This window comes from Symphalangus syndactylus, chromosome 7 (genome assembly GCF_028878055.3).
Source record: "Symphalangus syndactylus isolate Jambi chromosome 7, NHGRI_mSymSyn1-v2.1_pri, whole genome shotgun sequence".
NCBI lineage: Eukaryota > Metazoa > Chordata > Mammalia > Primates > Hylobatidae > Symphalangus > Symphalangus syndactylus.
In genome coordinates, this window is record NC_072429.2 from 65,436,154 (window position 1) to 65,463,712 (window position 27,559).

General features: G+C 40.6%; 1 protein-coding gene across 8 annotated transcripts in view; it reads left to right on the forward strand.

Annotated features, from left to right (window-relative positions):
* Positions 1 to 15,614, forward strand: part of ST18 (ST18 C2H2C-type zinc finger transcription factor) — a 110,685-nt gene extending 95,071 nt beyond the window's left edge. For all 8 annotated transcript variants that reach the window (XM_063642813.1, XM_055286438.2, XM_055286445.2 and 5 more), the window contains 4 exons: positions 327 to 415; positions 8,025 to 8,128; positions 10,049 to 10,192; positions 13,120 to 15,614. In XM_063642813.1, the coding sequence (XP_063498883.1) occupies positions 327 to 415; positions 8,025 to 8,128; positions 10,049 to 10,192; positions 13,120 to 13,260 (478 nt within the window). In that variant the 3' untranslated portion in view covers positions 13,261 to 15,614. The remainder of the gene's footprint in view (positions 1 to 326; positions 416 to 8,024; positions 8,129 to 10,048; positions 10,193 to 13,119) is intronic.
* The last annotated feature ends 11,945 nt before the right edge of the window (positions 15,615 to 27,559 follow it).

Genomic DNA, 27,559 nt, shown 5'->3' on the forward strand with positions numbered 1-27,559 from the left:
AATAAAGTAACCACTACTAAACAAAAGAACTTACTTGAATGCAGATGAATAGCAATTTAACAAAATAAATTAAATAATAATTGTGTATCAGCAGTAACTATTTGTACCTTGATTTAAGGAAAGAAAGCAAAACATTTTACATTATTTGAGGGCCTTTGGCCTTTGCTTTAATGGGTATGTATTCATTACTCTCTACAAAGAGACTGTGGGTTATAATGTAATTAATCAGCAGCAAAAACACAAATAGTAGGTTGTGAATAAAACATTTTAATTTTTATAAGAAATCATACACATTTCATACAGTAGTACAATTTCTATTTTCACAGCTTATCTGGATGTCCTCTCAATGCACAAGCTATCAAAAAGGGCAAGGTTTCTGAAGAACTCATGACCATCAAGCTCAAAGCAACTGGGGGTAAGAGCACAGGGCTGGCTGTCACCACCTCCTCCAGGTGTAGACCCTGGCTCCCCAAAGCGTTCCGTGTGTCAAAGTATTCTCTAGGTGGGAAGCACAGTTTTAATGTACAAAAAGAAAGGTTTCCTCAGATTTGAACTAAAATTATAACTTTGTTTAAAAACCAATTTTTTAGTGTCTTCCTTATTTTTAAATACGGAGTGATCTCCAACAGAGAAAGTCAGGCAATGGGGTATGATGGATTAAGACACACTTGTGGTTGGCAGGGCATGCTGGCTCACGCCTGTAATCCCAACACTTTGGGAGGCCAAGGATAGAGGATTGTTTGAGGTCAGGAGTTTGTGACCAGCCTGGGCAAAACAGCCAGACCCCATCTCTACAAAATAATTAGCCCAGTGTGGTGGGGCACACCTGTAGTCCCAGTTACTCTGGAAGCTGAGATAGGAGGATTGTAGAGACCAGGAGCCCAGGATCGAGGCTGATGTAGTGAGATATGATAGTGCCACTGCACTGCAGCCTGGGCAACTGCAAGAAACCCTATCTCTAAACAAAACAACAACAACAAAGATACACTAGTGGAAGTTGTGTCCTTCAGTCTCTCTCACGTGTGTGTGTTCTCTCTCTCTCTTGTGTGTGTGTACGTGTGTGTGTGTATACGTGCGTGTTTTTCTGGTATAAATCTGCTATAAAATTTCAGGAAGCGGTTTCTGGCATCTGTATTTGAATCCTTCAATTGTGTTCTTCTGTGCTCAACATGATATTTTTATAGAGATTCTGGAAAGTTTGGATTTAGCATCCAGATCTTTACCTATGTCTACATTTCCCTAGATATTTCCTTAGTGTCAGTCCCCTCTCCAAGTTCAGAGATACAGTTTCTGAGTTCTCTGTTTGGATCCTCCAATTTTCCTTTGATTCTTGAATGCATTTTCTTGAGATTTCTAATGAGCATTATCTGGGGCCTGTGTTGTTTTCCATCAAAGATCTTTCCAAACCATTTGAGAAACAATGACAGAGCAATTATTTTGCTCTGGAGACTTTATTTGATGGTATCTTTGGCACATGACTCGAACTGAGCTGAGGACTTTCACTGTTGCTACTTTCCCTGAAAGCTTTGCTCAATCTTTTTAATTTGTATGTGTGATTTTCAAAAAGAAGATATGCAGTATCCAAGGGAGGGAAAGCACTCGAGCTTCCTACTGTTTCCTTCTGAGGCCTTCATCTGCCTTATTTAAAGCGGTCCTTGTGGGGGATGCTCTCCCTCCGTGGGTCCTCACCCCTGAGCGCCGAAGGAGGGGAGTGTACATGCAGAGGAGGAATAAAGCCCTGGCTGCTGGGGACAGGCCTGCCTCCTCCAGTCTTTCCAACATTCACATGCTCAGTAAAAGAGCTTTTCACTGGATGTTCTGACTGCTCCTTGGAAATACTCCCCATTCCCTAAATACCTCTCAGTACATATGCAGTGAAATTGGGACAATTTAATGTGTATTTATTTATCTCCCTATTTCAAATAGTATTTAAAGGATAAGGACTGCAAAGCTACATGACATTTTTTTTAAATGCTGGTTAAAAATTTAATTCAGCCAGAAACAGTGGCTCACGCCTGTAATCCCAGCACTTTGGGAGGCCGAGGCAGGCAGATCACGAGATCAGGAGATCAAGACCATACTGGCCAACATGGTGAAACCCTATCTCTACTAAAAATACAAAAAAATTAGCCAGTGTGGTGGCGTGCACTTGTAGTCCCAGCTACTCGGGAGGCTGAGGCAGGGAATTGCTTGAACCCCGGAGGCAGAGGTTGCAGTGAGCCAAGAAAGCACCACTGCACTCCAGCCTGGGCAACTGAGTGAGACTCTGTCTCAAAAAAAAATTAATTCAAAAATGAGACAAAGGAAAGTCAAAGAATGCAAGACGGAGCAAGCCTGAGGACACTAAGACGTGTGTGAAGTGTCATTTCTTGCTGGGTAAATAAGGATTGCAAATTTGACCTTGCCTTTTAGAAGCCAACAAAAAAGAAAGCTATAATCGCCATGTGAATCACATGGTAGTAAGTAAACTCAGAGCAAAACTCCTTCTGGAACCCAGTGCATGAAGAAAATATTTCTTATGAGTTCTCATTATGAGAACACCACTACCATCCATACTGTAAACAGAATATAAATTACAAGGCCACTCCTAAGAAAGATAAAAACAAAACAGTTATCTGGCGGCATTACATCAAATTATGATAGAGCTTTGCAGGGGGCCAGCAGCAGGTGGTCTGTCTGAACCCGCAATAGACTTGCACAGAGACCCAGGAGCAGCAGGGCTGAGCACATACACTTCAAAGGGTCCCTATATGTCCAACATCTTCAGCTGAGCTTTCAAAGAACATAAAGCAGCAGCGAGCTGGGTTGAACCCACTGACAAGTGTCAGGGTGCAGTCATTCTATGTGGACAGGTAACTAACTGGAAAAATACACGTTTTACAATCCAAGAAAGTAGAAGCTGATGCTCTGTAAAGCTTAAGAACCTACAATGACTTTGCATGAGAAAAAGCCCACCTGAATTCAGGTCAGTGGTTCATTGAAGGCCAAGAAGGACCTAAAGTGATTTGGTGGTCTGCTCTAACAATGCTGTGTTTCATGATCCCTTACCTTAAAGTGTGGCCACAATAATTGTTTTCTGGATGATCTTTAAAGTAGATGTAAACCAACACACCTTCAGACATTAAAAACATCAAATCAAATTGCAATGAAATACAAAGTGCATATGGCTTTACCTTTAGCATACTATGTTAATTTAAACTAGGTATAAATCATTCATGCAATTAGTTGAATTAGATAATATTTTAGGGGAATATTATGTACAAACCATTTCAAACATGGAAGGTCTATATCAAAAAATGTGTACATTAATTTTAGAATAATTGATCCTTAGTTCTCCATCCTTGCCATAATTAAATTGCGACGTTAATTTTTAAAGACCTTTACTAGCCCTTGATAATAAAATTAGGCCATCTGTATAAGAAAGAATGCCCGTCCTTCTGTGCTTTGTAGAAACAAGCAGAAGTTATGATAATTGATCTATGTATATGGTCTTGCATTTAGGAGCTCCTTCTAGCTCTTCTCACGTGACAAAATAGTGTGTCCTAAATATTGTTATATATCATTTATTTCTGGATATTAACTCTCCTCACTCCTTTAGTAACTAAATAGCTAAATTTACGTTAACTTATTTTCCCCTAAATAAAAAAAAAGTACAATTTTGGTATGTAAACTCAATTTAAAAATAAAAGTTTGGCCGGGCACGGTGGCTCACGCCTTAATCCCAGAACTTTGGGAGGCCGAGAAGGGTGGATCACAAGGTCAGGAGTTCAAGACCAGCCTGGCCAACACGGTGAAACCCTGTCTCTACTAAAAATACAAAAAAAAAAACATTAGCTAGGTGTGGTGGCAGGCGCCTGTAATCCCAGCTACTCAGGAGGCTGAGGCAGCTTGAATTCGGAGGGCACAGGTTGCAGTGAGCCAAGATCATGCCACTGCACTCCAGCCTGGGTGACAGAGTAAGACTCCATCTAAAAAATAAATAAATAAATAAATATAGAAGTTCACTCAAGAAATAGAATTTGTTTGAAATGTAATAGAATTGCTTCATTTGTATAATATGAAAAAACATAACTATAGTACTTAAAGCCTCATATGTTGGGAATACTTGCTCTATACAGGTATATACATAGCTTGCATAATTATACAGAATATAAAGAAAATATAATATATGATATAATCCCCAAATATGCAAATTAGGCACAGATTAGTAACAAATAAACATTAGAATTATTTAATGAAAAGAAAGCATCATCTATTGCTTTTACATAAATGGATTATATAAAGAATCAAAGTCGCTAAACAGTTAAGTAAAATATTTAGCGGAGGCTAGGCACAGTGGCTCACGCTTGTAATCCCAGCACTTTGGGAGGCAAGGCGCGTGGATCACCAGGTCGAGAGATTGAGACCGTCCTGGCCAACATGGTGAAACTCCGTCTTTACTAAAAATAAAAAAATTAGCTGGGCATGATGGCGTATGCCTGTAGTCTCAGCTACTAAGGAGGCTGAGGCAGGAGAATCGCTTGAACCTGGGAGGCAGAGGTTGCAGTGAGCAGAGATCGCGCTACTGCACTGCAGCCTGGCGACAGAGTGAGACTCTGACTCAAATAATAATAATAATAATAATTTAGTGGATAGTGTATGTGGTTTCCGTGATAATCAGCAATACCTAGCTACTCCAACACTCTACTAGAATTATGTCTGTAAACATCAGGGCACACCTTTTACTGATACTTCCAAAACAGATGAAACATCTATGAATAAAGATAGTATTTTCATGGTTAAAATAACGTATTCTGGAACCAGAGAGCTTATATTTGAATCCCCGCTGTACCACTTACTTTGTACCTTGGTTTCCCATCCATACTTTGAAGTAATACGTGTTTCTACCTCATGGTTTTTAAATGAGGATCATACGAGTTAATATTTGGAAGTGCAGAGTGAAATCCAAAGGTTCTAAAAGACTGTGTGCATGGAAAGAAGTTTGGCAGATGAGTGACTCCGTGGAAACAGATAAAGTGATATGTTAACAGGAAACATTACAAGGAATTAGTGGAATTTGATCCTGTGGCTAAAATAGCTCCCCAGATCCCAGAAATTATAATAAAAACATTAGTTCCTTCATTGATTAATTCTATGAGCATGTATAGGGAGCCTGTTACATATTAGATCCCATGATAATGTTTCTTTTTTGAGATCTCATCTTATGATCTTCCCACACAAGCTCCAGCCATCTTTTGTTATTAGGCATCTTCTAAACAGCCCCATCTTGATTAAGAGGCTGGGGTGTCTTCAGGAACATTGGCCCTCAGCGAAACATAATCCTAACGAAATCTCAGAACCAAGAACCCAGGCTGTCACTTAAACAGTCTTCTCATAAGCACTCATAACTTAGCCAAAATTGAACTTTTACTTATCCTACCACAAGTTTCAGCCTCCCAGTCTGCCTTATCACAGAGACAGCTCTACAGTTACTCACCTGCTCTGGCAGAAACAAGCAGTCAGGGTTGATTCCTCTCTTCTCGGTCGATTCCTCTCTTCTCTCACCCCCGACCTCCAGCCCTCACAAGTCCTGCAAATTCTGCCTACAGATTAGATCCTGAGTCTGTCTCCTTCTCTTGACCTCTCTTGCCTACACCCAGCCAGGACTCCAGCAATCATCTCCTCATGGGTCTCCTCGCTTCTGCTCTGTCTCTTCTCCAATCTATCCTCTACTCAAAACTCCAAATTATGTTTGTGAAAATTAAGCTCGATCACCCCAGCTCCCCTACCTAAAACCCTTCCCTGGGTCCTGTTGCACTTGGAATAAACCTAAGCTCCTAGGATGTCCCCATGGCCTGCTCCCATCATTCACTTTCTTGCTGTCCACGGGGCACTCACTCCCTTCCCAGCCCGGGCTCTGGGCTTCCTCCCTCCTCTTGGATGCTCAGCTGCTGGCTGGTTTTTCACAGGCCTGCCTCCTTCCGATCTTGAAAGTCTTGAAAGGAGTGCATTTTCTCCAGTGAAGGGCCTCCCAGAACCCTTTGTGCTTCCTTCAGAACACTTCATGTTTTACAAGCATCTCCTTGGTTTTTGTCTGCCTCACCAGATGTTATGTAAGAAAATAGCATTCTTTGAGGTAGAATTTTACTGTAAAAAGACAGAAAAGAAAAACAATATGTCAAAGAAATTTATAGCAATGGAAGTTTTCAATTGCTCAAATCAGAAAAATTTCAAGTGCTGATAGCACTCCAAATACCTGTTTCATTGAGAATCCAGATATTTCAGTCCTTTCTGCCCCAGCTCTTACCCACCAATTGTCTGAGAGGCGATCCCTGTACCAGCACACCAACCAATAAAATATGGGGCTCCAAGATGCAGTGCAATTCTCCAGACACAGCTGGCCAGTGCAGAATGAATCCTGAGTCCCAGATACTATAGTTCCATGAGTATGGTCCTGGGTAACTGTTGGTTGTTTTCTTAGTAGCCATGTCATACTGTTGACTCATATTCAAACTGGTCTAACTACTAAGGTACCTAAGTCTTATATGTTGGTTTGTTTTCCTTTTTTCATTAAATCTTAGAGCCCAGAGTTATATCAATCTTATGACACACTCTCTTCATTGATCCATGCATGGCTCACTTTATTCAGTAGTTACTTTTAATAAAGCAGTAAGTACCCACAGAATAGCCAGATGTTTTATCATGCTGTATGTGATGTAACTTTCGGCTTACTTTTTTCTCTTCGCACTAAATTACTAAAAGTCACCTGTGTTGTTTTTGGTGGGCATGTGGTTTCCTTTCAAGTTGTGCTTTTGGCGAGCAATACTGCTGTGTACACCTTATGCATGCCTCCTGTGTACAACCATTTGTTTTGGGTGTGTACCTAAGGAAGAAATTGTAGGGTCATAGAGAATGTGAGCATCCGCCCTCAGGAGGCAATGGATTATTTCCCAAAGTAGTCACCCTAGGGAAGTATAAGAGCCCAGATCTCTTTCCAACCAATTGTCAGGCCAAGTACCCTTTTTCCTCCTCTCATGAAATGGCTCCTATGAAGTCTCTATGTGGAAGTTCACATGTCCTTCTTCATTGTCACTCTTGTTCAGACTCATTCTTCTAGGAGGTAAATTACCTCCAATCCTGCTTCCCACACCCTTAATATTAACTACCTTCCCCAGGTCCTTGAAACCTTTCAAATGTAGTCATACTCCTTCTACAAAGTAATCATGGGAAATAACCCCCATTCATTGAGAGCCTGTGGCATGTTTAGCGCTCTACATTTTATTGCATTCATTCTCACAGTGTAGATATCATGCCTATTTTACAGAAGAGGATACTGAAGCACAAAGAAGATAAGTAAGTTGCCCAAGTTGCAGAACAGGAGTCAAACTCCCAAGCTGATGTCCTTCCCCCTAAATTACATTTTCCTCATCCATGTCCATGTGGAAGACTCTGCCAATGGGTCTCTGGACTCTAATTCACCTGCCAGCATCCCTGCAGCTCTGCCACCCATCATGGGTCCTAAGGTCTAACTCAACTAATCAGATATTTAATTACTCAGCATAAAACTGTCCTTGCAGCATTTTGAATAAGAGAATGCAAGGGCTTTGATGTTTAATCCCAGCTCTGCCTCTTAATTTGAACTTGGGCAGGTTATTTAACTTCTGTCAGTGATTCCTGAGGCCTCATTTAACCTCTCTGGGCTTGGTGTCTTCATATGTGAGGAAGGTATAATGGAGCGAGTCCCGCTGTAGGGTGCGGTGAGATGTAATTGAAGACATATTTACAAATGCGTCTGGCAGCACCAGGGGACATAACTGAGCTACATGCAACGGTGGCACTTTTCTACTCCCGCTTTTCTTTCTTACCAATAAATTAAATCTGTAACTTCTCTTATCCACTTTTTCAGAATCCTGGCTATGTATTGTTTTGGTAAAAACACTTTAAATGAAAGTCTCATTTTCAAGTAGCAAATCACAAATTAAACATGTAATGACTCATTTGTTAACAGTCTTCATTTCGAACCAAGGTAGTCTTACTCTTTACAGGAATAGAGAGTGATGAAGAAATTAGGCATTTGGATGAAGAAATAAAGGAACTGAATGAATCCAACCTTAAAATTGAAGCAGATATGATGAAACTTCAGACCCAGGTAAAAAAAAAAAAAAAAAAAATGTAATTCATGATCCTTAATGTAACCATAATCTTTGGTGGAAACAAAACATTGAACTTTTTAAAGCTTGTGTGAAAATATATAATATCTTAGAGTCAATATGCTGAGTGTTTCTAGATTCCATAATTATTGTAAAATTCTGAATAGGTGGATCATCACAGGTTACCATTTATTCAGTAGCTGTGGGCAAGCTTTCTCATGTTTTTGCCCTGGTCGCATCAAAGGTTTCATAAGCAAACAAGGCAGATCATCTTATAACCAAGGAGTCTCTGGTACATTAGAAAAAAAATGTGATGGAAAGATAAAAATCCTTGGTTTTATTCAAAATTCAAGTAAAATATAGCAACTTTTTCATTTAATGTTTTTGGAACACCTCTGAATGTGTAAGTATTTATTAGGAATAGATCCTACTGAACATTTTCTTGAGCAAATTCTTCACCTAAAAGCCCAAGCAATTTCTCAATTCTGCATTCTTCTTTGTGATGTCTGCCTCATCTCCTGGAAATCAACGGTTCAGTCCAAGATTTTTAAAACACGAATCATAACTCTCGCAACAAGTTAGCAGCAAAAGAATGAGACAGAGCATAGGACTGTCTTTCTCCCCTTCCCGTCTCTCCTCTTCTGAAATGCAGGATTTTTTATACCACCATGGTTACTGGATCTCTTGGAAGTCCTCACACAACAGCTTAAGACAAAGGGTTTTAAACCATCTGAAATTTTGGTTTCCTTACCCAGAGTGACCAGTGTTGCCATCATCAATTAATGGCCATCTGGTCCACAGATTGGTACTTTTTTCTAGAAATCATGGGAATTCCTCTAGAAAACCATTAGCAAAAAACACAAAGCCCTCTGCCCTCCCGAGACTTAGAGTCTAGAAGGAGGAAGCAGACAATAAACAAAAAAGTCATAAATGATCAATGGTGTTGTATGCTAGAATGGCAGGAGGCTGGGCAAGTGGCTGTATTTCAATACTAAATGGGACCACCAGCCCCCAGGGAGAAGAAAGCCATCGCAAAGACTTGAGGAATGAGGGAGTTAGCCAAACAGGTATGGAGAAGGAGTGTTTCAGACAGAAGAAACCCTGCAAGCGCAAAAGTGCTCATCATGAGAAGGTGTGGGGATTTGAGAATTAGCAAAGGGAAGTGTGGCCGCAGGTGTGTGAGGTGGGTGGGGCAGGTCACAGGAGAATAGTCTCAGAGACAACAGGGCAGCTCACATGAGGCATCTTAGGCCATTTTAAAGACCTTGGGTTTTATTCTGAATGTGTGCAGAACTGTAGCACAGTTTTGAGCCAACGTGTAACATAATCCCATCTGATTGACATGCTGACTTGCATTTTAAGAGGCTCATATTGGTGGCTGTGTTGAGGAAAGGCCCAGAAGAGATTAGGTGGGGTAATGGCAAACACAGGGCCACCCATGAGAAGGCAGCACAGTCACACTGGTGGCTGCACCCAGGGGGCAGCAGTGTGGAGGGGACAGTGGTCCCATCCCGGATATTTTGAAGGAGGCGCCAGTGGAGGTGAGGTATGAAAGAAAGAGCCATGGGGGATCTGTACTACAGTTCAGTTGCTGCTGGCTGGAAAAGGGAGACAGTGGATGGAGCAGGTTTGGGGAAAATAGCAAAGTTTGCTTTAAGCATGTTGAGTTTGAGATATCCATCATACAGCCATGTGGAGAAGTTCTACAATTCATGAGGAAGTCTGCGCTGAAGATAAAAATTTGGGGATGTGATTCCAGCACTTCAAACAATCCAGTGGGGCTGCAGCTTCATGCCGAGAAGTTGCACGCATGCGTCTCTTAGTGTTCAGATGCACTTGGTGCGTTTTCCTTCAGGGAGAAACCTTTTGAGCTCCTTCCAAACTCCACTACTCACATTCCCAAGTTATTTCTCTTGTAGATCACGTCTATGGAGAGCAACTTAAAGACGATAGAGGAGGAGAACAAACTCATAGAACAGAACAATGAAAGTCTGCTGAAAGAGCTGGCAGGTCTGAGCCAAGCTCTCATTTCAAGCCTTGCCGACATCCAGCTTCCACAGATGGTAAGTTCAAGGCCAGAACCTTGCTGTTCCATTACAAGCGTTTGCAGTGTCATCATGCATTTACCCACGGGGTTGCCACGACTGAGCTTTGAAGAGACCTGTGAGCAGTCAGAGAGTGACCACACTTCATCACAGTCTGGCTTAGAGTAATCTTCCTCTCTGGGAATGTGGTAGATACATTTATTTAAATTATATTAAGGCCAAGAAGTTTTTAGAGGCCAAAGTCATTTAAAAACAAAGGATTTTTTAAAGCTTGGTTCATAATATCATGTGAAAGTTGAAGGGCAAAACTCCCTCAGTGAAAATGTATTTCCAAGTATAAGATTCCATGTCTTACAAAATCTGAGACCATTATTTGCATCATCCACCCAAATCAGGAACTGTAACCAAAAATGTTCAATTCCCAATGGACTAGGTGCTTTCTTCATACGAAAGTATGAAGAACCTACTTCAGTTCTCCTCATATAAAATAAAAAGCAAAAAAAAAATGAACACGGAATCCTCATTTTCAAAATCTAAGCATGTCTTTTAAGTATGCAACTATAGTCCTCCATCACTTAATAATGGGCACACGTTCTAAGAAATGTGTCATTAGGTAATTTTGACGTTGTGTGAACATCATACAGTGAACTTCCGCAAACCTAGATGGCAGACCCTACTTTACTTACTGTGCACCCGGGCTATATGGTACAGCCTACCGCTCTGAGGTTACCCACCTGCACAGCATGTTAGTGTACTGAATACTTTAGGTAATTACTCGTATTTGTGTATCTAAACGTGGAAAAACATATCTAAACCATAAAAATATGCTATTGTTATCTTATGGGACTATCATCATATATTCAGTCTGCCATTAACTGAGATGTTGTTATGCATTGCATGACTGTATTTGGAATTCATAGAAAATTAGCTTCTTTTACATATTCTTAAATACAGACAAATCTTTGGAGGAGAGACTACATTGCTAAATGCTTTTAATTTCCTCAGAACCTAAGTTTTTAGAATAATTTTTCCAAAGATGCCAATTTTATGTATGAAATTATTTATAGAAGCAGCAATGTGATAAAGAAATATAATTGGCTTTGGTTAAAACATTAAGCCCCTTAATTTTACCCAAGTTCCTAGCATGGAGTTCTTATGTTAACCAATTCCAAATATGTTTCTTGACTCCCACCAGTCAAAAAATCAATAATGTAATAATGAACGCAAAGCAAAATAAATGATACCACTATGGTAAGGATTAAGATAATTATTAAAAATCATTGTAATGTTATTTATTAATGTTGCATAAATCATACTTTGAATATGCATCCCTTAGTATTTTCTTCTTCACCACTGCCATAAAAAATAGGTACCACACAAGTTATCTTGTGCCTTGTATACTCACCACACAGGGCACTCTAGTGGTGATTTTTAGTGCTGATCACACAAAATGTTACAAAAGCACCAAAGAGCGAGCATTAGTATTCCCATTCCATAGTTGAGGAAATCAGGGCTCAGAGAGCTTACTTAGTTTGATCAAGTTTCCAAAGCTAACACAAGGCAAGTGGGCCCAGCCCTGCAGAGTGGCCTTTATCCACTGTGCTACCTGGGTTCCCATCCAATTCCCTGACTCTCCAAGAAACACAAGGCACAGCAAAGGCAGGAAAGAGAAGGGGACAGAGAATCACGATTGGACAATATTAATAATTTAGATCAGCGCTTTGCCGAGCAGAGCACAACCAAATAGCTTCAAATTTAGAAAGCTTGTTTCCTTAAATAGCAACAATGGTAATACTTTGCCATTTAAATGTCCTTTCTTCCAAGCACCTTGAGAAGTAAGTCTCATATCACGTGTTTTTAAAAAGGAGGGAAAATGGTGGCAACAGAAATGACTGAGTAGCATTCCCCTTGTGACAGTCATTCCGTTTCACATTTGTGTGAAACTTACACGTATCCAGCATGTGCTCTCCTTGAAGCATCACACTGGGTAAAGGAGAGACCAAAACATACAAAAAGAACAGGGAGGCCAAGCATGGTGGCTCACGCCTGTAATCCCAGCACTTTGGGAGGCGGAGGCGGGTAGGTCACCTGAGGTCAAGTGTTTGAGACCAGCCTGGCCAACATGGTGAAATCACATCTTTACTAAAAATACAAAAATTAACTGGGAGTGGTGGTGCACTCCTGTAATCCCAGCTACTTGGGGGGCTGAGGCAGGAGAATCGCTTGAACCCAGGAGGTGGAAGTTGCAGTGAGCTGAGATTGCATCACTGCACTCCAGCTGGGACAATAGAGCAAGACTCTGTCTCCAAAAAAAAAAAAAAAAAAAAAAAACTGGATGAATAAATTTAAACTTTGTGAAACTGATATTCTGCCTACAGAGACTCAGAAATTTTTAAAAGTGTATTACAATGATGCCACGGGAGAGACACAGGCTAAAAGGGTCTGAGGATGGAGGAGGAAAATTTTCCATCACAACTGTTACCGAGCAACTTGCTCAAATCTTGAATTCCTTAAGTTTCTGCCCAGTGCTGTTAAAGGCACCACTTAGAACAAGCAACCCTTCCTTCCCAGCCTCACAAATATTCACCTTCCACAAACAGGAGGCATATGTTGTGCAAGGCATGTGCTATCAGGGCTGAGGCTGCCTCCCAAGAGAAGTAGAAAAGTTTTGTGGAGGCCAAGTCCATAGCCAGACATATACTTTATGTGCTCCAAATCAACCCCAAATATTGTACAAGCCAGTCACATTCGTCTCCTGAATTAAGGGTGAACAGATGAATCCCACACACACTCCGTCTCTCTCCATCCCCTGCAACTCCAGCAGCCATATGCACCCTTGCCTTCCCTCCCGACTCCCAGATCACTGATCTTCAATGTCACTGGGTCCTTCTTTTCCCTCAGCCTGAATCACTGTGACTGGGTCAATGTGTTTTGTCTCCATTTAGGGACCTATCAGTGAGCAGAATTTTGAAGCATATGTAAATACACTCACAGACATGTACAGCAATCTGGAACGGGACTATTCCCCGGAATGCAAAGCTCTACTGGAAAGTATCAAACAGGCAGTGAAGGGTATCCATGTGTAGGATCACAGCGCTGCTGGGCAACAGAAATTACCAACAGCAGTAAACTCCAGATGGATCTGTTAGAGGTTCGTGTACTGCTAAGGCGTGGAGGTTGCCGTACTGCATTTACAATTTGCAACATTGCACTAATTTTGTTTTCCCCAGCTGATATAAAAAGGAAAGAAAAACTATGATAGACTTCTTGGATTAAAAGCAATGCAGTCAATTATTAGATCTTATTTATTTTCATATGTTTTTCTTTTATTTCTTCATTGTACTCTTTTTTTGTAAAGTATATGTAAAATAAATGTGACATTTTTATAATTTATTTATTACTAATCAAAGAGTTTTTTATCTTTTAACTGCATTTTGAAGTCTGCCATATTTTTACAAGCGTGTTTATTAATTTATTTTCCAATAGGATTTAAATAGAAATGCTAGTCTCAAGTCATCTTTCTTGCTGGGTTTTAATGAGGAAACAGGAGAGGGTGAAGGAAATCCTTGTCTAAGGACTGCACTATAGTTGTGTTTGATTTTTATTGCACACTTCTTCCCCCACCTTTCACTGGTTTTTGTATTTATAAATGAGTTTGCGGTAAGGTGAGCTGCACGGAAGGAATAAGAAGACAAATGGCGCCCACTAGTGGGCAATCCGCACTCACAAAAGCACAGGATGCTGGAAAACAGCCTGCTCAGAATTTGTTAGCAATAATTAAATATAGCAATCAGCAAAGTATTCGACTTGGCTGGACGGTTTTCGTTAATATGAATTATTTATTTGAAATGTTTTAAAGAAACATAAGCTTTTTTAGTGATGCAGATTTGTCTGTTTGTTTTTCAAGTCATATCAGATCGTTGGCAACTCGTATCCCAAGATGAAAAATAAGACTTGGTGTGACCAGCCAGGCTTTCCTGCCATATGTTGGTACAATATACAAGTGACAATATTGGTGTAGATTTGTACTTAGCAAATACAAACACATCCAAATGAAAAATTTTGTAGATACCATATCCCCTGAAATAGCATTTATCTTACTGGGTTGACTGGAAAGGAATGGAAAATATAGTAATACATGAAAAAATGCTACTCCAATCTGAATGATTACTTCAAACACTGGCAACTTGGGTCTCACCCTCCATAGGAAACAAGACAACATTCAATTTGATAGAAATCTTGCCATAGAACTTCAAGTGCTACAAAACATACACACACACACTCACACACACAGGCATACTTACACACAGACACACACACACACAGAGACTCATCCACACTTCAAATTGAGCCCACAATCTTGAATTTCTGAATGGATCAGAGTTTCATAGTTGCTATAGTAAAGGCAATGTCTATTTCAGGGACTGTAAAGTAGTTAAGCATTGTTTCAAAAGTTTTTTTATATTTATTTTTTTTAAGGAAAAGGTATAGACAACCAGCTAAACTGCCTTTTTGGTGTGCACACACATTTCATGTGCAGACGTGCCTCTGTGTAAATGTACACATGAACTTAGTGTGGGCTTAATTTTCTGTGCTATAAACAAAAGTGTTTATTTTTTATTAACCTCATGGATATTTAGATGGAAAGTGATGGCATTCACAGGCTTGATATATTCCACTGTTATTACTGTTACCTGCACAAATGAAAAACAATACTCAACAATAATTCCACTCCCATGAAACTTTGGTCATTGTTATGCATTCAGTGGGGCTTATCTTTGGTTTGGAGTTCATTTGAACTCTTGAATCTTAGTTTAGTGAAGATGAACTGTCTGTTCTTAGGTAGAAACGGTGTTTATTTAAAAATCAATTTTAAAAAATGAGCTACCATATGCACTGTCTATTATAAATGGGACACCAAACAAAATTTTCTATTACAGTTATGTACTTGCAAACATTTTGCTATACAGTACTTCATAGATGCATACAAATGAGCTCACTTATTACAAAGACAAATGTTTAATTTGCTAAATATTTTAACAAGTTTGTTATACATTTTATTTAATTTAAAAGAAATCTCTTACCAACCTACATATTTATTACTATAATTTACTATGACTTCAGGTTAATTTATTTGTGTTTGCATAGTTTGAGCAGGATGTTTTGTGAAGTATGTTTGTATTTATTTGCCTACTTTGTACTTGATGTGTTTTGTAACGTGCACTGAATTTGTTTTCTTTTCAACTATGTTAATGATCAATACTGTAAATTGGGTCTTTTGTAAACAACAAAAAGGCAATGATGTATGCATTTTTTTAATTTGAGGTAGTTTGTTTGTATACTGTTTCTCCGAACACTTAATATTTCTTACATCAAAGCAACAAAATTGTGTTCAGTGCTGTACATTTGGTGTATGGTAGGAAATAAAAATTGATAATGAGTTTTGATGTCATCTTTCTCAGGCTGTTATCTAGAGACTAGTATCCCCTTCCCATGGAATCCACTGTCCAGAACGAGCCCTGGTGAGGTCCCCAGAGTGCACTTGAGCCTGCCAGTCATTCGGAGACATTTCTGTTCTGACAGCCCGTTTGTTTGCCTTAAAGTGGACAGGACTTTTAGCCAGTTGACAAGCTGTCACTGCCTTTGATGTGGCATTCACCTCCAGAACAGGGAATGCTTTGACATAAGGAACACCTTTGCTAGCAGTAGCAGCAAATTTACTCAAGTCTAATAAGTGGCAAGATAGAAGGCCCACCCTCCTGATTCCAAAATTACTTTGGATACAGAGTATATCTCTAGATTCATATAAGCTAAAATTAAAGAAACTTGAATTAAAGAAAAATAATAATAAATTATTGATAGCACCTCTTCTGCTTTTGTGTTCTTTCTATCTAATGTCAAATAGTTAGCCTAATTTAATTTTTCAGTTTCTGCCCAGATGCATACATCTCTAGAATAAATTTCCACTTACATTTGATCTGGTTAAAAAAAAATCTATTTAACCCATGTAATGAAGCCAAATTGACCGAAGGGAAGTCTGGGTCCAAAGAGGAAAGTCAGAGTTGTACTTGGGAGACCTTCATTTACCAGGAGCCAAAACATAACCATTAATGCACAATACAGCTTTCATTTAGTCACCACACTCACGGGTTGAAGATGCGCATAAAATGGATCACAAAATGCAAATCTGCTCAGTCAGGCTCTTAGCTTATCCTTAGCCAAGCATGTCCATCTTGCCCTGATTGAGACTTTATTTTTTTAATTTTTTTTTGAGATAGAGTTTCGCTCTTGTTGCCCGGACTGGAGTCTGATGGCACAATCTCAGCTCACTGCAAACTCCACCTCCCGGGTTCAAGCAATTCTCCTGCCTCAGGCTCCCAGGTAGCTGGGATTACAGGCATGCGCCACCACGCCTGGCTAATTTTTTGTACTTAGTAGAGATGGGGTTGCACCATCTTGGTCAGGCTGGTCTCGAACTCCTGACCTCAGGTGATCCACCCACCTCAGCCTCCCAAAGTGCTGGGATTACAAGCGTGAGCTACCACGCCTGGCCTCTGATTGGGATTTTATACAAATGAGTAGTGTCTACAACTCTGTCAACAACGTGTCATAAGAAGAGCACTAGTCTTACTGGAAATGGTGAGTAAGAGTCATCCATTCATCAAAAAGATGTTTACTTGGAACACGTTTATGCCGGGCCCACTTCCTTACTCCCGTGAGAGTTCAGCCACGTGGGAGACAATGAAATAAGTGATAGGTATTTCGGTTTGGGTACACACAGGCTCCTGTGGAAACCATGTGAGGGTTACCTAACAAAGCTGGGTTTCCGGGAAGAATACTGCTTCTGATTCAGCAGGGAAAGTTTGAGAAAAGGTGCTGCAGACAGTGACAACAGCATGTGCAAAAGTATGACAATCACCAAGGCAGCAGCCTAATGTATTTAAAACATTGAAAAATTGGTGAGAAGTGAGAAGATGAGAGGCCAAAGCCCAGGTGAGTGGGAAGAGGAGGAGGTCATATAGTAGACTGGCATGCTAAAGAGTTCTAATTTCCACAGACTTCAGCATGTGAAAGAAAAATTTTAAATCAGAGAATGACAAGATCAGATTTTCACTGCAGATAATTTGTTTCAGCAATTCAGATGATTAACATTTCATACATCAGGGCAAGAAAATTGTGTTCAGTGCTGTGTATGTGGGGTATGGTACAAATAAAAACTGGTAACGAGTGTTCCCGTGATCATTTTCAGGCCAGTGTATAGAGACTATCGTTACCATCCCAAGAAAAGTCCTGGGGCCTTCAGACACAGGACTAAAACCCTTCTACTGGAACCAAGGACCTGAATAAAAAGAAGGGGGTGAATAATTATTTGATTTTCCCCATTAGAAAAAGTTTTAAAAATTAACTTGTTATAGTACATAAATATTTTATTAATATTTGTAAAAACTAATGTTTTCTACATCTCTTTCCACACATTACATTCATTTTATTGTGGTCTGGGAAAAGTGCCCTGCTATTTCCTCTCATTATTCAGCAGATAATTATAAAGTAAGCAGATTTAATTGGCTAATAACTATCCACGCTGTCAGACACAATCAGTGATGTTTTGTATACTTCGTCTCACAAAATGTATCAAGCAAATATCACCATGCACAATTAAACTGATGAGGAAACTGGTGTTTAGCAAAGTTAGTAACTTGCTCAAGACCGTAAAACTAGGAAACAGTGCAGCCAGGATTCCACCCCAGATGTGCTTGATTAAAGCAAGGCAAGCCCCTTCTCACTATTTTTACAAAAACAATTCTATTGTGGGTAGTCCTTCTCTAATGAGGACAATAGCAGGACTCACTGACTCACACATTTAGAAATAATTGAGTCTCATGTAGACCTCTCAACCTAGGTGCTCTAACCAACAGGATCTGTCTCATCACCTGTCAGATGTAGTTTCATCTGGAGGAAAGAAAATAAGAATGAGGTAAGATTAAGATACATACATACCAGGATCCAGACATATTCCAATATTCCTCAATCTTAACACTATGATAACAAGTACATCCCTGAATTCCCTCTTGTAAGCTTCATGGCCACGCTGCAACAGAATTATTATGATCAGCATTGCAATAAGAGACAACCGAGGGTTAGAGAGGGTAAACTCTAATCATTGTTTGATGCCCCAGAGATAAGTAGCAGGGTCAGTATTCAACTCAACTCTGACCCAGAGGCAAGCTCCTGTCCCTTCTGCAGGCCGCCAAGACTGCATTTAGCCATACTTGCTGTGCTGGCCAGCACCTTACCAGCCTCTGTGCACAGTCATTCAGCAAGAAACAGTTAAGATATATGCCAGGGCCCATTCCAGTAAAAGTTGTTCAAAGAAGCATCATTTTCACATTTATACCACACTCTATGATGTATTTTTCTTGTAAAAGCATATCATCAAAATGTGACATCCTAATAATGTATTTGATGAATTGGGATTGAAAAATCTTAATATTGCTTATAATAAATAGCCAAAAATAAGAAAAATGCAAATCGCCCTTTTTTATTGTTTTTAGAGCAAAACAATGTAATTATTTTGTTCTGTCATTAGCTGCTTTGTGCATGCTTGACAGTTTTGAATTGGCCTCCGATAAATAAAAAGACAGTTTGTCCTGACCTTTACCAGCTATTAAATATTTAAAACATAAAGAGAATGTAAAGTTCCCTGCTCTTCAGAAACAGCTGCTGTTTTAGTAGAGTTTTCCACTCAGATGTATATTCTCATATATAAATGTAGTCATTTTCCTTCTGTAACTGATGGCCTTGTTCAGTTTTAAATGAAATCCAGGGTCAGATTTATGGGTTAGATATTTGAAAGTGTGAGTGGCACTTTGGGGATATGTCATGCTGCTCTGGTTTGGATATTTGACTCCAGAAACCTTATGGGGAAATGTAATCCCCAGTGTTGGAGGTGGGGCCTAATGGGAGGTGTTTGGGTCATGAAGATGAATTCCCCATGAATAGATTAATGCCCCTATGGGGGTGGGGAGTGAGTGAGTTATCATTCCATTCATTGAGAGAGCTGGTTGTTGAGGAGAGCTGGGCACCTCACTCCGCCCTGCTTCCTCTGTCGCCACGTGACCTCTGCACAGTCCAGACCCCCTTCAACTTTCCCCATGAAGGCAAGCTTCCTGAGACCCTCACCAGAGTGGATGCCGGCACGGGGCTTCATGTACAGCCTGCAGAGCCGTGAGCCAAATAAATCTCTTGTCTTCATAAATTATCCAGCCTCCCGTATTCCTTTATAGCAACACAAAATGTATGAAGACACACTTTAATAATGCTCCTAAAGGATCAAACTTTTAACCATCAGAAATCTTTGTAAATAGTGATCCCTGAGACTAGTATACTTGAATTTCAAAAATATGAGAGAGAACGCTCAAGTTCTGTGTCTCATCAAAGACCCAAGGACCAAAAACATCCACACCCACACAGCTGGCTGTGTGCCTGGGCCACGGGTCAATGTCTGCATGGACAAGCCTCTGCTATGGGATTGGCTCCATTAACATGAATTTACTATTCCAGGAAATTCTTGCCCAGGATAAAAAATGGAAAACATCTTCATTACCTGTTCCAAGAACTTCCTAACAATCCATTTACCTGAACCAGATAAAACTAGAACTACTCAATGTACTCTCAGAATAAATACCCCTTCTCGGGACACTCATTCATGTCAAGTGATTGTTTACTCTTTGAGACTCACTTTGAAACCTTGGCTTTGCTGTGTATCTTTCTCCTAAATTGTTAAGTTGTGAACTTGCCCAATTCTAATCACACCCTCACATTCAAGGGCCCTCGTTAAGCCAGACCCCTCAAATCACATAAATACCCTATGCTTGCTAGCCCCCTTTCCTCACATGCTGTTAAGATTCTGTCAAGGTAAACTCAGTTTTGTTTTATCAATAGATTATTTTGGTTGTATTTTGTGGCAGCCAGCATTTGACAGACCCAAGTAATGTCTACATACACCCAACAATATATCTCCCATCCATATCCCTGATTTTTTGGTAATTAGGTACATTAATGCTTCAATTTTGAATCATCAAAAAGCTATAAGTGTAACTGTAAATGCTTTCAGCAACATTCTTGGATATTTCTGTGAACAAAAAAAAAGGGACTGTTTTTATCTCTCCCATGTACCCTTTTCATCGCCAGAGATTCATCTAGCTCAGCAGGAAAACTGTACGTAATCAACAAAATCAGGAAAGGAAGAATGGAGGAAAGCAGAAGAAACAAAAATAAGAAAATTTATTCATCCTGCTAACATGAGGTTTTTAAAAGTAAGTCAAATGTCAATACAAATTCCTCAAGGGCAGCAGCAGAAACTAACATGTGGGCTTGGAAACGTTCGAAGTCCCCACAGGCACTGCAAGTCACCCTGAAGTTTTTTATAAAGGTGTGTTTGTGTGTTTTAACATTAATCAGGCATTTAATATTCACCAGAAATTTCCCAAGTGCTTTACACATATTATTTAGTTCTCACAACAATTCTGTAAATTATGAATTATGATAATCAGGAGATTTTTTTAAAGCATTCATAAAGTGGCTCAATAGCATGGGCATGGCTGTATGCGTCTTCTTCTCGGCACTGAGTGGAACCTTCTCCCCATCACATGGAGGGAGTTCTGCCCTCCATCCCTCCAATCTCTCCTCTTAGCCTCTTGCCCCACTGGCTTCTCCTCCATCACAGCCTGGCTGCGCTTCTTAAAACAGTAGCTGTGGAGCACTGAATTATGGCTCAAGACCACAAGTTAAAATAAACAGGTGTTGAATATATTGAGTTAAATAAAGTCTAGTTTTAAAATGAATTTCCCCTTTTCTTTTTATTCATTTTCAGTGTGAATGCCAGGGAATGCTAGAAAATATATAATTACATGTGTGGCTCTCACCAAATTTCTATTAAACAGTGCTGTTTTACCTTTTTTTCTGCAAGAAACAAAAAAGGTCTTCAAAAAGAAAATCCAAGGAAATAACCTGGTTTTTATCTTTTCTACAGCTCAGAAATCACAATTTTTTTTCTCTTTTTGTGAGGGAGAAACACCCCAAAACAGAAAATATCTAAAAAGAATGACAATTTTTACATGATCAGACAAAGTAAGTGGCTAAATCATACTCTAAAATCCACAAATGTATCAAATGTGTCTGATTTGATACAACCTGAAAACCTACTCATTTTGGTTTTTGTTTTTTTTTAACAATTACCCATCTACATAACCAAATTCTGGCTCACAAGATGACCATAATAGTTGGAATAGAGCGGGCATGGTGGCTCTTGCCTGTAATCCCAGCATTTTTGGAGGCCAAGGCAGGTGGATCACTTGAGACCAGGAATTCAAGACCAGCCTGGGCAATGTGGTGAAACCCCATCTCTACTAAAATTACAAACATTAGCTGGATATGGTGGCATGTACCTGTGGTCCCAGCTACTCAGGAGAATTTAATTACCATTTTCACAGAAATTCCATTTGTCATTAGGTTCTTGAGAATTACAGAAGAGCTATAGGATGGCTTGGGTTGGCTTATGCAGGCTACCTACCATTCAGTGAATGGGGTGCAGTTCATCTTAGCAAGTGTATTTTCATATTCTTTGTGCCGTATTGCTTAAGTTGATTATGTTTTCATTTCATTGTCTTGTTTTGTTGTATTATATTTCTGATGCATGCAAATGAATCAAGCACACAAAACACTTATTGAAGGAAAAGGAGAGGTGGGAATTCCAATATAAAAATTTAAACTTAAAGCAGCATATTCCCATGAGGCAGATACTAACACTCTCACCAATGATAGACAGGCAAAGTGAGGCATGGTTTTATTTCATGTCAGCTGCTATAACAAACTGCCATAGGCTGGGTGGCTTGTAAATGACAGAAATTTATTTCCCATGGTTCTGAGTCTGGGGACACCAAGATCAAGGCAAGGTGAGGGCCTGCTTCCTAGCTCATAGATGGCTGTCTTTTTGCTGCATCCTCAAAAAGCAGAATAAATCAAGGTAATTTTCGGGGGTGTCTTTTGTAAGGGAACTAATCCCATTCATTAGTTCAGGGCTCAACCCTCATGACCTGATCACCTCCCACAGGCCCCACCTCCCAATATCATCGCCCTGAGGGTTAGGTTTTCCACACATACATTTTAGTGGCACACAGAGATTCCTTAAAATAGGATTACAAAGCTCCTAAGCGGCAGAGCTTGGATTTTAACTCTACCATAGTCGGTCTGGAGCCCACACTTGCACACACTATAAAATGCTGCCACAGAGTGAGTGAAGGAGACCTGTGCTGTTATTACCCAAAGCCTGTGAGATTTCTTGCTAAATTAATGACTACTTTTGAGCCATTATTTACACTTAGTTAGTACTAATTTGGAGCATCTGCTAAGTATGAAAAAAAGAAGGGCATTAATATTGGAATAAAACTGGCTAAACTTGAATGCCCATCCAGAAACTGCTTCGTTCACAGACAGCAGCTGGCACTGCAATATGTCTCTTGATCTTAATGCTGTGTTGGAGGAAACAGGGGGCACTGAAAATTTATCTATCAAGAGAGAGAGCACATGCTTGGTGAAGAACTAGAAAGTGAGTTTACTTTTTCACATATTAGTATGCTGTCTAATAAAGGAGAAGGTGTAGGTTCAATTCAAGATTTTTTGTTATTCATTTACTTGTAGAGACAGGGTCTTGCTCTGTTGACCAGGCTGGTCTTGAACTCCTGACCTCAAGAGATCTTCCCTCAGCCTCCCAAAGTGCTGGAATAACAGATGTGAGGCACTGTGCCTGGCCCCAACTTGAATAAAGAATGAGATAAAAATATTTTCTCATTACCCTGATAATGCTACTTAAAGCCATCTCTAAGATTTCATTGAGCTTTGTCAATTTTGGATCTCAAACACATTCAATGTCTTACCTACACTCAACCTGAACTTTAAAGCCAAAATGTCACAATTTCTACTGTTGAGAAACAAGATGGTAGGGTGTCCTGAATAAAGCAAACTATGAATCAAACAGTCCAATCACCTGAAGTTCAATGTTTCACAGTACTTGATTACTCAATTATTTCTTCACTCACTGAAGAAAGAAATCAATGGCTCATTATTAGATTATTTATTTATAAATGACACTAAGACCAAATAGTTTCCAAAATGCTTCCAGCCCTACAGATACAACCAAGGAATGAATTAGGCCTCCACATAGAGCTATTGTTCAAGTCCACACTTAATCTCCCAGTGTTTGAATGTGAGGTGTTTGTCACCTTAATACATTTGAAGAATTGAAATTAGTAAGGAGAGAGAAATTGCAGCATTATTTCTGGGTCCAGTTTCAATTCAAATATCCAGAACTTTCTGTCAGAACCACTGAACAGTTGCTATCATCTTAATGACTTATAATTATGTTAGGATTTCCCAATTTAATAGAAATAAAGAGTAATAAACTTAATTGTATTAGATTTGGTTCATCTGGACAACATTAAAGCCCCAGAAAGAGTAACTTTAAAAAAATAGGAAATTCTCTCTCTCTCTCTCTCTGACAAGAAGTCAGCTGGTAAGCAATACAATGAGGCTTTAGTTTCATCTACATTTCTAGTCAATCAACCTGTGATCCTCAAAGTTATCACTTCATCTAAGATGGCTGATAGAACTCCAGCCATTTCACCTGCATCCTACACTATGGAAGGAGGAAAGACCAAAGAGCAAAAATGGAACCCCCAGAGCTCAGCCAGATCCCTTTAATCAGCCACCCTAGACATGACATATTCCACTTGTACTTACATTTCATTGGCTGGAATTAGTCATATGGCCTTACCTAACTCGAGGGAAGTCTTTTCTTCTGGGTAATAATGTGCATAGCTAAGAATTGGTGTTGGGAGTTCCGTTCCTCAGTAGGAAGAGAGAATGAATGTGGGGGCAGACATCTCACTTTCTCCACCAGGAGATGTGAGCCAAGTGCATGTGGAGCTTGAACCTGTGGCTTACTTATCCTGGGTAGAATTGGATGAAAGTTTTTCAAATCATGATATCCCTTTTACTGCAATTTTAAAATTCATTATTTTTATAAGTATTATTTTTGTTTTATTATTTTAAAAATTGTGAACAGTCTTTTTTCTTCCTAAAAATGGACATTTGAAATTGTTGGACACTCATTAATGGATTAAATATGCCCAAAGTTTGATATGCACTTACCCATCTGATTCAACTAGAAGGGGCTAAAAGGCCCAGTTTTCCTGGACACCCATCCCAGTGGGTTCCACTCCCACTGAGCCTAACATCCCCACCGACAGGATGGGCATGTATTTGGGATTTCAGATACACCAAACACTTCACAATTTGCATATGACTGTGGAGCTGAAACAAGAGCTACAGGACGATGAGATCTCTACCCTGGTCCTCACTGTTTTCAAGAATGGGGAGAGGCCCCGGCACACAGTTGGAATAACTAAGTGAATGAGTCAGTGAAGAAAGGACTTAGCGGGTGACATTAAAAAGGCCACCAGATGCTCCCTATTCCCGTTTTCCCAAATGTAAAATAATATATGACCCAGTTCTGCTCAAGATTCTTGAATGATAGCAGGTGTGAGAACACGGGGTTAACTTTTAAAGAGTAGAGTTGTGTAGTATTTATCTCATATACTCTATATCAACTGCGATCACTATTAATCTTCACTGCAGTACTGCTTTTCAGTTTTAGAAATACTTGAGGTGTCCTGAAAAATTACCCAATAACTCCTGTGACATAACCACGAGTTCTAGAGTTTCTTTCCATCTCCACCATTCTTAATACCGTATGATCTTTCAGGGAAAAAAAAAAAAAAAGCACTGAACTTGTCTAGACCCCAATTCTTTCTCCTATGAAGTGCAGAAATACATAAAGTTCTAGAAAATGTGGAGAACTCAGTTATTAGGCAGGGTATGCTGAAAAGGATAGGGTTTGAGCCCCAGCCCTCCGCTGGCCAACGGTGCCTGCAGAAAGGTATTTAACCTCTCGCTGGGTAGGGCCGGGAGAGGCCTCCAGCGTTCCCAGCCCCAACTCTCCCCGGAGCACACAGCGCAGGGGCCACGCCAGAGCCGCCCAGCCGCCGCCACCCGGTCTGCAGCGCCCCCCTGAAGCCGGCTGCAGCCTCCCCACGGCCCAGGAACCTCCCCGAACCGCACTCAGCCCCAGCCTCTTTAACCTGCCCCTTTATCTCTGTCGGACTCGCCCCAGGTTGAAGTCTGTGCCCACCTCTCTTCCCCTCCGCGCCCTGGCAGGCACTCCCCCCACCCCGTCGGGTCCGGTCTGGGCGGATACTTCCCAGCAGCCCTGAGCTAAGAAGTAGCCTCAGCTTCTACCATAAAGTGGAGATAATCCAGGATAGTTTCAAACATAAGTTCAGGCTTGAAATGTGACACATGCTTCGCCTGGCACACTGAGGGGCACGTGGGAGTCTCCCCCCCCTGCCGCCCTCCCACCTATTTGCAGTAACCACCGCTAAACTCCTCACCCCCGACCCCCCGATCGTGTGAAAATCTACATGTGTGGACAGGAAAGGAAGCCAGAGAGGATGGAGACTTGGGAGCTCAAGTACATCATCAGGGATAAGAAGAGCGAAGTGGAGAGGAGGCCCTGAGGTCTGGGCCGGTCCTGAAGTCTGAGCAAGAAGCTGCAGTCCCAGCAGAGGTGGCTCCGGGAAGGGGACGCGAAGGTCCTCTCAGCCCTGCCTGGAGGTTTGGGGTCTCAGCGCCCTGGATTCCTTTAACAGTGGTGTGCCCCCTGCCTGGGGTGCACACCACTGATGCACCCACTGATGCACGCACCCGTCAGGCTGCCCTGGTGTCGCCAGGGTGGCAGGGCCCGGGGGTTTGCACCCGCTCCCCGAACAATGCCCTTCTCTACCCCAGCTCCCTCTCCCTGACCCACAAGTCTTGGAAGCGGGAGCTACAAGGCCCCCAGAGCTCCCCTGTGGGGTGAGCCCCTAGCCTGGCCCTCTGCCCGTCCGTATTCCCATTCCCTCACCATTCTTCCCAGACCAGTTTTCCTTAAGAACACCTCCTACTCTCACATTCTCAAGAATCCTAGTCTCAGAAACTTCCGGTGGATCCGGGCTGAGACCCCACAAGGGTTAGGAGAGAAGCTCCGGGGCAGCGGAGGGGCGTGGCCAAACACTTGGCGGATACGCCTCCCGGTAACCACTTGAGACCGTTGTCTTGATTGAGGCTGCCTGTCCGCGCCTGGCCGATTTCAGAAGGGCCAGGCGCGGACAGGCAGCCTCACAAAATCCTACTGAGCGAGCTAATCGTTGTTGTTGTTGTTGTTGTTGTTGTTGTTCCCACCCGAAACTTCTGAAAAACTATAATTCATATTAGCAAAAACCGTACGGTGCTTCGGCGAAATATGTGTCTTAGAGCCAAAAACATCTGCATCTATATGAATACAGTTTTCACTTCTCATCTAAAGATTTTTGGCACTAAGTAGGCAGAGCCTGAAAAATATTACAGCCTGACTCATGTCAGCTAATGTTATATTGATTTAGAAAAACAAATTGGCCAAGACGCAGTTTTTCAAAACTGCTATGCAATAATCTAGTGCTAATTTTTCCACTGCAATTACATTTGGGTCTGGCACCAAACAATGAGTAAATCAGCTGTTCAATAGCCTTTTTTAGCCTGTTCCTACGACTGAATTACACACATTTCCCACGATGCTCTTAATTTTAAAACTCATTTCCTACCAGAGTGGGTAACATTTTTCTGAATGTCCTTCCATGATTTTGAGGCTGTTTCTGTAACTAATTCCTCAAACACCTGATTTGGTTAGGACACAGAGTGGGAGGAAAGCTTATGTCACATATAAATAAACTTTCAACTCTTTAGTGAAAGGATTGGTTTATATGATGTGTGGATTGTAATTCATTAAAATCAGAAGGGGGGATTTACATGTATTGCACAGACAGTAACAACAATGAACTTGTTTCATCACCTTTAGCACCTCATTGTAACTCTTCTTCCATCTCTTTTGCTCTAACAATTCTCTTTCAGTCAACCCTATGCAGTATTCTGTTTGAAAATTAGTCTGACATATTCTCTGATTTAATTTTTCAAAAGCCCTGGTTAATAGATGTATAGTCTATTGATTTCCATTCTTCCATTTTGTGGATATTAATACAAATTTCTCTTTATAATGTCCTTTAATTGTCTCTAGAATGTTTGGGCTTCTTCTAAAAATTCCCATACTAAGTTTACTTTTATTACCTTTATGGAATGCAAAGATGTGATAAGGCAAAAGCAGAACATATAGCTGTAGTGTGGCATGTCTTGTTTCTCCCGAGGATTACCAAGCAGACATCACTGCACTGTGTGCAATTTTTTCAGGGGTCATCTGCA